The sequence below is a fragment of the Ptychodera flava genome, chromosome 21, assembly GCF_041260155.1.
Source record: "Ptychodera flava strain L36383 chromosome 21, AS_Pfla_20210202, whole genome shotgun sequence".
Lineage (NCBI taxonomy): Eukaryota > Metazoa > Hemichordata > Enteropneusta > Ptychoderidae > Ptychodera > Ptychodera flava.
In genome coordinates this window covers 32,146,479-32,159,273 of record NC_091948.1, presented here as the reverse complement: position 1 = coordinate 32,159,273, position 12,795 = coordinate 32,146,479, and the positions used below count along the sequence as shown (strand labels likewise).

The 12,795-nt window shown below is 37.2% G+C and overlaps 1 protein-coding gene across 1 annotated transcript in view; it reads left to right on the top strand.

Annotated features, from left to right (window-relative positions):
* Positions 1-3,312: 3,312 nt before the first annotated feature.
* LOC139122041 (neuronal acetylcholine receptor subunit alpha-7-like) overlaps positions 3,313-12,795 on the top strand; it is a 51,090-nt gene continuing 41,607 nt past the window's right edge. Inside the window, exon 1 of the mRNA XM_070687405.1 lies at positions 3,313-3,715. Coding sequence (XP_070543506.1) covers positions 3,655-3,715 — 61 coding nt within the window. The 5' untranslated portion in view covers positions 3,313-3,654. The remainder of the gene's footprint in view (positions 3,716-12,795) is intronic.

Sequence of the window (12,795 nt, the reverse complement as noted above, 5' to 3'; positions counted from 1 at the left end):
TGAACTTTGTTCCCATAAATATCTTTTGGGAAGGGGGTTAAGACCTGTACTATTGTCAACATTTTCAGTTCTGACTTGCCCAGTGAGTGCAAAAGATAGTGGACAATGGTCTGATAAGTGGGTCAATTGGTGAACTCTCAAGTATTGAATTTTAAAGTGAAGGCTTGATTGTGCAATTACATAGTCCACAAGGCTTGAGCCGTTATATGTGTAACATGTAAAATCTCCATACAAGTCGCCAATTTTTCTGCCATTGACAATTTTCATGTCTGTTGATAAACAGAGGTCAATAAGTTTCCTTCCATATGAATTGGTATTGTTATCCTTATTCAATCTTGCTCTGAAATTATCTATAGCATACATATTTGGTAATGTAATATGGTCTCTTGAGTCATCTGTAACGTAATCATCAAGTCTTCCTGTACGTGCATTGAATCACCCATAATAATTATTTCACCCTCGGATGAGTAATTGATTATTTCTTTTTCAATATCTTCAAAGAGAGTATTTACCTTCTCTTTGTAAATGGATGAATTATCTGGTGGAAATATGTTGCACAGATAAATATGTCTTTTTCAAAGTTAAAAAAAGTTTTATCTAGTTTAACCCATATTGTATCAGGTATAATCGTAGAGATTTTCTGTACTCCTCTTTTATATTTATGTTGAACAGAAATATAGTACCACCAGAGTTTCGTTTTGCTGTTTTCTTTTTTTCCTATCACTACGAAAATAACTAAAATCAGACAAGGAAAAATTGTCTACAGAATCTAACCAACTTTCTTCTAAAGCTACAAAGTATATTTGTGCATGTTGCTTTCTCATACTGAATTCTCATAGAGAGAACAGAAAAGTATCAGGAATTTGTCATCCTTTTCATATGAAATGCAGACTTCATAACGGTACACTTTCACTTAGCAAACATCAAGATATCTCTGATTTATTGAAGTATGGCGCCCGAAGGGCGCGCCGAAAAATATGAAACATCCTGATATCTCTGATATATATGCTTGTATATTAAAGTCATGCACCTGAAGGGCATGCTGAAAAATGTCTGATATATTAAAGTAATGAGCTTGTAGAGCACACTGAAAAATATGGAACGTACAGATATTCTGATGTATGTATGCTTGATATGTTAAAGTGGGGCGAGCTGAAAAAATATGACTGATTATTAAAGTGACGCGCCCGAAGGGCGCGCCGAAAAATACAACGAATGATGAAATTTGTGGCTGACACTAGCATTTTAGGCAATGATGAGCCTGTGTCAAAATTCAAAAACACACTGATCCCCCCTATTGGGCATTTCAAAAACATGGTGACCCCCCTATCACCAAAGTCAAAAACAGGGTGACCCCCCCATGAATCCACCGCCCCCCCCAGGCTGAAGAAACTGACCAGTCCCTAAAACGCGTTAACCACCACAATCTCTATCATTTTGTCTGCATGCAATGACAACGATGAGAAAGCGATCGCGATGGGTATGGCGGAATAGGAATGATAGGTGAAGCTTAAAACAGGACAATGCTGACTCTCCATGAGTATATCAGTTCGGATCCAAATTTAGAACAGTTTCACAGACCAACCTGGCTAGTTCAAGGTTAAAGCCTCAGTAGCTGCGTCTCTTCATGGTATTTTCATGGTTTTTGTTTACAACTTAAGTAACGTCATGTTACTGTATCACACAGAGATGCGTGTCCGCTTCTACAGCACTTGCACAAGAAATGTCAACGAAGAAATAATGTCTTGGGATACACTCCAAAATGTGGCTGCAAATTTTAAGCTTTATCTATGTCCTGTTAAAATGATACACAATTAATGCAATAAGGTGACTCTTTGTTACATTCATTCACCTACACTGCACTTAATTTCATTGTTTTGGGGAAGCTATCGGAACAGCAAAGTAGTTCGACCCGCAGTGGTTCAGGTATGATGCAGTGTTGAGGGCGCTGTTTCAGTGACAGACAGAGAACTAGAATTTGCATGTTTTCCACATCGATAGGTCAGTAACTGGTGGACATGTTATCACCGACACAGCTGACGGTGCTAAAAACGTGTACTTTAAAGACAGAATGAGAAAAATTGGCAGACAGACTATCAGATAAAAGGGTACATAAGTACAGCGTTACTGTGAGTTAAACTCAGAGAATAGAAAGGGTCTGCCCCGAGCAATGATGGCTAAAATTTAGCATGACGGTACTCATTATAGTTTTGAAGAGTTCCATCTTAATTCTGGCTTACATTATATATTTTTTGCGAATCCACCCCTGGTAGCAATGTATGTGTAAAACCAAGGTAATAAAGCGCTTTTAAATCAGTCGTTCAAAACACAATACTCTGCGTTCTCTTCGCAGGTTGTTTACTGGGAATTAAAGTGTTTCACCAAATGAAAATATGCAAGTATGTTTACGCATTTGTGGTAACAGAAGGGCAGCACCGCTTAAAAATTCACCGTCTCAGGTGTTACTGCAAGTCAGGATGGCCGTTTGACATTTCCGGGCTTTTATGTTCATGATACAGTAAACGTCATCTTATGACACTTTCTGAACTGGCTTTTAAGCTTCACATCGCCACATGACTCCAATAGACTCAACACAGGCAATCATGGTTCCTTCAAACGTCATGGAATTTCTAGCAGTAGTTTAAGCTTCTGAAGCTTAATAATTCATAGCACAGAATGCCAAAAAGGCAGCTTTTTCGAGATATTTGTTCCTCTCTGAAGTGTATGAAAGACTTAACATCATATTTGACATTCTAACGATCCATTATTCGTAGACATCCTTTTTAGTGCAGGCAACGCGTCACCTCAACAAAACACAGACTTACGGAGAACTGTCAAACGTATTAGCTTGCTCAGTGTCAATACATCGTCACCTAACACTGATAAATCTTAGTTCAATTTGATTGGTCTATTTACACGGCGTTACTCACAACGTCAACTCGATCACCTGCCAAGATTGAACACATCTATCAATATTATTAGCAAGCGACGCTGTGTGCGAGCTTCTGTCATGTGCCCACCATTTGATGTCGCTAATACATGTATGTCTGGCTCAAGCACTGGCTTGCAATGGGGCTTTACGTTCACTTTTGAAGAAACAGGGAACGATTGGATTAACCACAGATATAAATTCTCTTAGAATACCAACGAAAATGTCAGCGGGTTTGCTTTATGGCAATGTTGGATGAAGCTTTCAGCAAAAATATCAAAGCGAATCTAAAAACCTTTGCGTCATTGCCAAGAGAAAAAGAAGTCAGGTAAAACTAGGAAATCATTTGAACGGAGTTAGGGGATCATGAAAACTGACCACCCAGCTTCAATGTTATTAATTTGTTGGTAGACCAAGTGGCGTTCACTGCTAGTGAGGCATTTGGCTCCACTTCAAATGTTGATGGTTGTATTTCGTGTGCATCGCCTGACTGCATTTCTACGGTTCAAGGTTTTGGTATTCGACGGGCAATTTTTCTATGTTTCGCGTAGATGTCTCTCTCATGGTTACACTCAAAGGGATTAAAAAACTGGGAGTGAGCAACATTGCAATCAACTCTGTCGATACCAGTGATCAATCCAACGATTGTCATTCACTCCACGTAGGTGTTGTTCATTTGGCGTTTGTCAAGTAAGGAGTGGATAGACTTCAAGCCAACAATCGTAATGATGTCTTCGTTGGTGAAATGCTTCATAACGTGTTCTATCTTTTGGGCATTGCCGAAATGTAAGTACTCTCTTCTAAGTTTATAATGAACTTTGTCGTATTTTTTAATTTTTAATATGAAGTATTTATGAAAAATGGGGTCAGAGTGAACAACGTCAGGTTTATTATGTTACCACAAATCGTTGTCATAAGTCAACCCTGAAAAACGGTTTCAAATTGTTTATTGTCAGCGATTTAGTAATTGTTATTAAGTTTGTGTAGACAGGCACCTAACGATCGCATTGTTTCCCTTGATGACACTCAATGGAATTTGTCGTATCTTAAGCTGCATCCGATGATGTCTACATCGATGAAAATATCTGGATAGTGTGATCTCTATGGAACTTTCATGATCAACAACGATATCAATATCTGCATCTGTACTGTTCGTAATTTAGAAGCTATTTTATCTCTTCAATTGTAATTGGATTGCAGATTTGGGAGACAGTTTTCTGCAATTACACTGACATTTGATAGCACAGGTTACAACAACGATCACAATCACACATCGCATTGCTTTAATCCACAATTTGACCGTGGTCAAACAAAGTTATGTCTTTCCCTTAAAAGCTAACTTTACAGTACATGTAATTGTACTCAGTGGAGATCTTTGTTAAGCATTCATTAATTATGACCTACGTGCAATCAATGGAACTCTCTGCATTTGCATATGGAGAATCTAATACTGTAAATGGATATTTATCAGCATCTGCACACATTTAATTCCTCCTGATCATAGGACTTTCTGCCGAGCTCAACTTTTGTCTGTTACCATGGTTGCACAGCCGTTTCGGCTATTGGTTGTTATGAGGTGGATAAAGTGGCATACAGTGTGCAGGGCAGTTATAGGCTACGAGGGAATTATCGGGTCGTTAACAATACAGCTTAAAATATACAGTAGCGTCCTTGTCGCACTGTTGTATATGACTTATATTTGACAGTCAGTTGCTAATTGATGCGTGATCAAACGACCGGAAAGTAGGGAAACACTGGTAGACGTTTGGATTTTTATGAGAAAATGGCTTTTATTGTAAATAATATCAATTTCTTTGTTCTGTAAACAAAATTATTTCTTCATTCAAAGGATGTTGAAGAACAGAGTAGCCACATTACCAACAGTACATCGTGTATTAATGGTTTTGTTGACAAAATAATTTTCGTACGGACTAAAATAAGGTTGTCAATAAAAACATTAGACATGACACAACAGCAGCTGTACTGACAAGCTGAATGCTCAATATATTTAGAGATGTTTTTGAGAGTAGTGCAAGGAACTGTATCTTACAGACACAAAATTCGTCAAAGCCCATGCAGAGCACGATGATTTGTTTTAACAACTATAAATAATATAATATAATATAATATAATATAATATAATATAATATAATATAATATAATATAATATAATATAATATAATATAATATAATATAATATAACGAAATAACAAAAGCGATATAAATGAAACAAGATTGTGTGAAATGTCTGTTGTTATGACATAGTTTTACTGTATTAGATTAATTTACACAATCATATTTTCTGAACCTAAATTTGTCATACCGAAAGAGATCAATGTGAAACGAGATTATGTAAAACATCTCTTGTCTTGTTTTAGTTGCTCTTCGGTAATATGATTTAGCATGTCAGTTCAATACACCGCATTATCATTTTCCTTGCAATGACGTTTAATGGTTTGTTAGTCTTCTACAAACGGCGAGATGTGAGACGAACCCGTCAAGACGAAAGAAGACGATTAAAAGTCGATGAACACATGCAATGAAGAGAGAGAGAGAGAGAGAGAGAGAGAGAGAGAGAGAGAGAGAGAGAGAGAGAGAGAGAGAGAGAGAGAGAGAGAGAGAGAGAGAGAGAGAGAGAGAGAGAGAGAAGAGAGGCAATGAAGAGAGAGAGAGAGACAGAATTATCACTGTGCATGAAACAAGGCAATGTTTTGCATTCTTTGTGTAATCCTTGTGCAAGCTGAGTCAATGAAAGTGTTCGATAAGAAATAGCTGCAATGCCATACACCGTTTAATTTCAAGTTCATATGATGGATCAAAGGGAGAAAAAATCGATTCCTTGCGACGTCAATACACCGGTTCACTGGGCAAAGATGATAATGTCGCATAAAATGACAGCTTACCCAAATCAAAGAATGGCTAAAATATATTTTTAAGAAAAAAGGATATGTATCTCATTTAAATAACACTTATGCGTCTAAAACACTACAATCTTGCGTCACACCTTTGTTCAGACACACAAGAAAAAAGAACAAAATAAAACTAGACTAGGGGGGTACCGAAAGGGAAATGACGTCATCAAGGGTTGTAGAATTGATAGTGTTATATTTTCTAAACGGTATTCGAACTTCAAATACTGCAAAAGTAATTAAATATCTAGCAAGAATAAGGAAGCAAGGCGTTGTTGACACAAATAGAATGTCAGTTTTGCTTTTTTGCATGACTTCTTTCAGATGAGAGAAACGGCGTACAGTTTTTGTGAAATTGAACATGTCTAATTATCAACTTGTTAAGAGTTGATTATATCATGCATATGGTAGGTCATATAGCATTTTCGGGACATTGGTCACTGAAATTACAGCTCCACTCCAGGAAAGTCAGTAATGAAATTGAATTGACGATGTAATTGAACATGCACAATGATATCGAAGTTCACGGCTCGTTATCACGATCAAATTATGCAAGCAGGACAAAAAGTGCATTTTTGACTTGAAAATTTTGCATGAACACGGCTGAATAATCACAATGGTTGAAATTCTAAAATCTGTAAGACATATCATGCGTGAATTTCCATCGGACCGTTCAGAAAATAGTCGGAGATGTGAATTATGTGTTTGATTAACACAGCTAATCGACTGCGTAGTTTCGACAACGTATTTTCAATAGTCGTAAAACTTTGTCGTGCGAGAGAATTCTCGCAGGACAATCCAAGAAAATGTGTTAAAGTGACCTTACGAGAGCCGATACGTAAGGGTAAGCCTTATATTATCGGGCAATGTGCATTCGACCCCGCAAATGTTCCGTGTGATTTAAAAACTTTTGTCTCTGGCCGGCTAAAAATGTCTAGATGTATTAAATAACTGTTCCTGCTAACAATATTAATTTCTTCTTCTACTAATCAACACCAATGACTAGTGATGCTACAACTGTAGGCCCTCACAAGAGTCGGGCAAAGGGTTGTACTTAGTTACACACACACACACACACCACCACCACCACCACCACCACCACCACCACCATCACCATCACCACCACCCCAAAAGCTATGTTGTGCTTTAGGGACGTAGAGGAGCAGGTCGGTGACGCCCATGCTATCTCGAAAGACTCTTTACCAGGCACATGGATTGTGACACATGGCATATACACATTCACTATTATTCAATAAATGCCTAGTAGGTGGTCGAAAACTTCCTATCATACCCCGTTCAGAATTGAGTAAGATCAGTGAAAGCTTTTCTCAATGTCACTCATAAATCCCTTCACATTTACGGAAAACCAATACTTTAAAGTGTTCACTTGCGTCATTGTTTCACGTAGTGCAAACAAAAGCAACACATTTTCCGCCATTATATTTTCTTTCATTAAACTTAGGTTTCTCGTCAAGTAACCCGCTGTGAATGCGTTTTATTAAGTCTAATGATAAGTAAGTGATATAATTCTTTATCCACTGCAAAGCCTTCTAATATTTTCATCGGAATGTGTTCTAACAAAGACGGAAAACTTGATGATGATGAATCGTAACATCAGTTAGATGATTGAATAATGCATGAAAGCGTTTCATAAATCTAAAGTTCCAGGGAGGGAGATTGGATAAGGAGCATGGGTATTTTAACTTATTCTTCGTGTCTAACTCTGTACTGACCATAATTGACTGAAATAGGCGATTGTGGCTTGGTTTAGTCTCATACGAAGCACTTATTTACAGATTAATATTTCATGTTTTAATTACAAGTCATATAATTGTCATGGTTTGGAAGATTTGACAAATTACCACTACACTAATTATTTTAAAAGGAAAGAAACTGAATTCTTAAGAGAATGTTGCCTCTGGCGATTTTCGCGAGTAGACGAGCTTTTACAATTAACTCTTCCTGTCTAATTGGGAATAATTATGGTGAGCCCAGATCAACGCGTGCTTGAAAAGATCACTGAAGTATAGATTTCCATCACAAGAGTGTGAAACGTGCATGGTGTTGAGACAATCATGTCAAGTGGTTTAGTGATGATAATCACTAATTTGTCGCAGGGAATACGTCATTCCTATTGTGTTTAATATAGCCCACAAAGCAACTCATGCCATCTGTAGAAATCCGAAAACTTGAAAAATACAAATTAAGGTGAGGAAATCGCTTACTACGCTACACTTCCATGATGACGTCATACACTTTTTTCAGAGTAAATGGAACAGAAAATAAATTTACGACAAAGCGAGAGATAGATACGATTGTCACAAGACGTCTAAAAGTAAATTTCCAACACCGAAAATTTTAACGTTGACATCTCATGATTTCTGCATATTCTCACCATGATTGCGATAAGCGACGAGTTAATAATACCGCAACTTAATGTCAAATAATCATTGCAGATACGGCTGTTCATATATTTCCGAACTAAATCAATTAATTGACAAAAACGGGTGCTGAAAAGCCAAATGTCACTTTTTAACAATAGCATATATCGTTTTAACCAACAAATTGGAAAGCTCGTTAAAAATTCGCGTTACCATGTACGGGACTATCGTTGACAGCCAGTTTGCGAACAGTAGATTCATAAATATCTACAATGTTCAAGTTTTCGTATTCCGATCACATGAGCGCATGTGCAGACGTTTACAACGCCTATTGCGCAGCAATTTCTCCGTTATTTACCGAAATTGACCAGCTATGCGGCTTAGAAGTACACATTACCATCTAAAAACATTTTCATTTATCCAAGAGAAAAGACTTACCTATGTTGACATCTTGTTGCTAGGGATATTTTTCAGCATATATTGAATCGAAATGTCATTATATTACATATAAAGTTTCTATAAATCCCATTAATCACTTTCCATTATCATGCTTAAAGCTATGCTTGGCAAAAAGCCCTACAACGACTTTTACACGTGATAACTTGGCCAAAGGACCAAAGTGAGCGTGTCGCGAAATGATATTTTTCAGCATGTTACTCATTTTACAAGAGAATTCTAATGATGTCGTTCAGAAAATGGCGGGGGTCTTGAAAATTTGCCTCGCCATGTCTGGCTGTTATTTAGTGGCGCCAATTTACAATAATCCGCTGCTGTGATATGCATTTATTATACTTTCAAACGCTTTTCAGGACACTTCCTTTTGACATTTTCATCATCTTAAAAATCTTATTCAATGGCTAAACTGCAGGAAATAATCGTATATGCCCATAACGATGCGGTATGTGTGCCCAGTGAATGACTAAACCTTGCAATATACATACAGCTCCGGGAATTCAAAGGTCCGTATGGTCGACCTCCGAAGGATTACAAATCTTTGGAACAAGAGTTATCAGCTACGATTTGATTGATCAATGAAACTGACAGTGAGTGTTGTGCCCTCCAGGACCTCCTCAGAAAACCAATAAACACACTTGTCACTCAAATACAGGAAACTGTGCCTCAGTCCCTTACCATGCACACAGTTACATAGCATAAGGGTGTTGATGCAAACAAACATCACATTTTTTGCATTATGTGCATAAATGAGTGCATAAGTATACTATGTCTGCACATCTGTCAGCATGTCTGTCTGTATGCTTTCATTCATGCATGCGTGCATATATGTATGTGCGTATATCCGTATATACCTATAGATGTAGTATGTATGTATGTATGTATGTATGTATGTATGTATGTATGTATGTATGTATGTATGTATGTATGTATGTATGTATGTATGTATGTATGTATGTATGTATGTATGTATGCATGCATGCATGCATGCATGCATGCATGCATGCATGCATGCATGCATGCATGTATGTATGTATGTATGTATGTATGTATGTATGTATGTATGTATGTATGTATGTATGTATGTATGTATGTATGTATGATGTATGTATGCATGAGCATGCGTACGTAGGTTTCCATATATATATTTATACACACAGACACAGACACAGACACATACACCATGTACGTATGCTCATGCATACGTGTACGTACTCAAAAACACGAGAACATCGAGTGTAAACCGTATGGTACACTTACGTTGTAATGTCAATGAATGATCTCGAAAACTGTGTCTATCTGTTTGTAGGATACTTTCATTACAGACATTTTTTCTTTATATTAAAGAAATTATGTCTTTCTGAATGGCAATCAGTTTAGCTATCTGTCTATGTGAGAAACCATGCTATAGTTTCGGGTGTACAGTACACCTGGACAATTCTTTGTTCAACTCTGCATTATTTACTTCTCATCACAAAATTTCACCATCTGTATAAACCTTGGAAATATTCACTCAATTTCAAAAAATTGTTATTACCTACTATTTTGAAAACTATGTGAACAATGTTATTAAGACTGCCATTTCCATATAACGGCATGTTTACACTGTAGGGGAGTTTTTTGCAGATACTTTTCTTGCGTTCGAAAAGTCTTGTCATATATATTTATACGAACACGCGAGGAAAACTGTGTATTTTGTCGACATAGTAATGTATTCCATGCGATGGAATCGTAGAAAAACCATTACTGTTGACTGACATCTGTGCATTTCTCTACGCAGTAAAACAAATAACCTAAGTGCAAATTTCTGAAAGAATGGACCATCCCTCAGCAAAATAATTCTCTGAAAAATCGACAGCTGCGGGGGCTTGTCCATTCTTGCGTCGAAAATCAGTATTGTAAGAAATGTTTGCACAGCAACTGCATAGACAAACACTAGCATGCATTGACTGAGGATGTGTTTCATCAGTGGCGTTTCCAATGATATTTAACGCCAAAAATTTCCGCTAATATTAAGCTCTCGATTACATGGCCTAACCCACTTTATCAGATTAATAACAATTTACAAATACCTACCTCATTTCAAGTACGGCCATGAAGGCTGGTTTCGAATTACGATGGTTTTGATAAAAGCTACGAAGAGAGCGACAAGTAAGCCAGGGATAGGTTGTGTCTCAAAGATTTACCTAAAGGGACGCAGTTGCTGTCTCTGGGCTTTGAGTCAGTTATTTCGAGTCGGTTATTTCGTTCAGAAACCTACTGAAAGAGTGGTCGATGAGACTCCATTAACCCTACTTGCAGGCAGAACATGGAGAGAAAACAATCACATATATATGTCTGGTATCTATAGCAAAGTATTATAACGATCCAGTGACAGTTCAGGCAAACTGCGTACCGTCACGTACCGCACACTAGGCTTTAATATAGACAATCACATTATTTGTTGGCATCGTAGGAGTTCGTGATTTTGCTTTGCATTACAATACCTAGCAAACAGGGACTTCATGTGTTATATTGGCTGGTTATTATCGCTTCTATTCTCGGAATTTCGTCTCGGCATTTTATACCCCTCCACTCTTAAACCTTGGCAGCACTTTATGAGCGTGATCTTTAATTCTCTTGCAAAACAGGATAACGTGAAGAAAGATCTCAAACTTAAATTGTGTCTTATAGTTTGGAAGTTTAGCTAAATAAATGCTAATAACACAGCTTAATTACCGAGCCATTATCAGTAATTACTTAAATAATTCACATCTGTGATACCATCAACTCGGAATACCTGAGATTAGGTCATGGATAATTAATGACATTCTATTCATTATTATTGGGTTTTCTTTAATTTTAGTCAATTATGTAGGGAATGAACCTGACAAACCTGTGGTAATAGTGTCTCGCGTGTCATAGGTAACGGTGTTCTAGCTAAGCGACTTCCAGCAAAAGCTGGATTTCATATTAACTTCAAAATATTGAATGCAAGATGTCTCCTATAACAGTTCTTGTGACATTCAACTTACATTCATCTGAGGGCAAAATGTCCTTCATAAAAAAACAATGGTGCAACTATTGTGACAGCATCCTGTTATCTGTTTATCTAACAGTAAAAAGGGACCTTACTATTTTCTGACAATATCACAGCACGATTAGGACAGATATATACTACCATATTGCATTCACTGTACTAGGTTTCCCTATGGCGTCTTAGTGTATGGGCCTAGCCACCAAATGTTCACCTTTCCTAATGCTACCGTTGAACATCCAGCACCACCAAGCTTAGGCACTCTCTTGCACACACAGCGTTCAATATAACAGTTGCAAAATTTACAACGCGGAAAGAAGAGTGAATTCCAAAGAATGTAAAGTTGATTCTATCCGATCTGGCAGTGCTTGGTAAAATGTTCATCGGAAAATACGGAACGTGATAAACTGTCCACTAAAATGGAACGTGACGTCACCAAGTCATTAGTTTACTTTCGGCATATAGTCCCCTTTGATTAATTTTATGGCTTTCGTTTGATCGTCTATCGCTGCCATTATCTGCAATGATATTACGCCAAGTAATGGTTTACTGATTGCTTTTGTCAGTGATACTCATAAATTTGTCTCGTCTTCCTTAGTTTTATTTATAACGTGATCGTGTAATTGATAGAAAAAGATTGGCACAATATGAAAATCGGAAGTTTAGTCGGCCGTAAAAATATTGTATACACGTCTGCCTTCACCTCGCTCGCCTGGGAAGAAACCTGAATTCGACCCAATACTCATATTGATTGTGACGGTTTAAGCGTGGGCTGCAAGACATTTAGATTCAGAATTGATAAATTATTTTAATTTTTTAGGATATTTATTTCCATTTCTGACTTGGAAACACATTGTAAGGATATTTTACAAGAGGTTCGTGCGCTCAAAAATGACCGTCGAGTCGGAGAACGTATAGCTTGTACATGGACGCTTTGTGCTGAATATGAAAGACTAATTAAATGCAAGCTGTTAAACCATATATAGCCTATTTATGTGTTTTTATTTCATTTTGCGGTCTCTTTGAAGTTATTGTTTAGTTCATATATTGCTATAAATTTGTATATAATACATGATTTGAAAGATACGACGTTTTTCGATGTTGAGA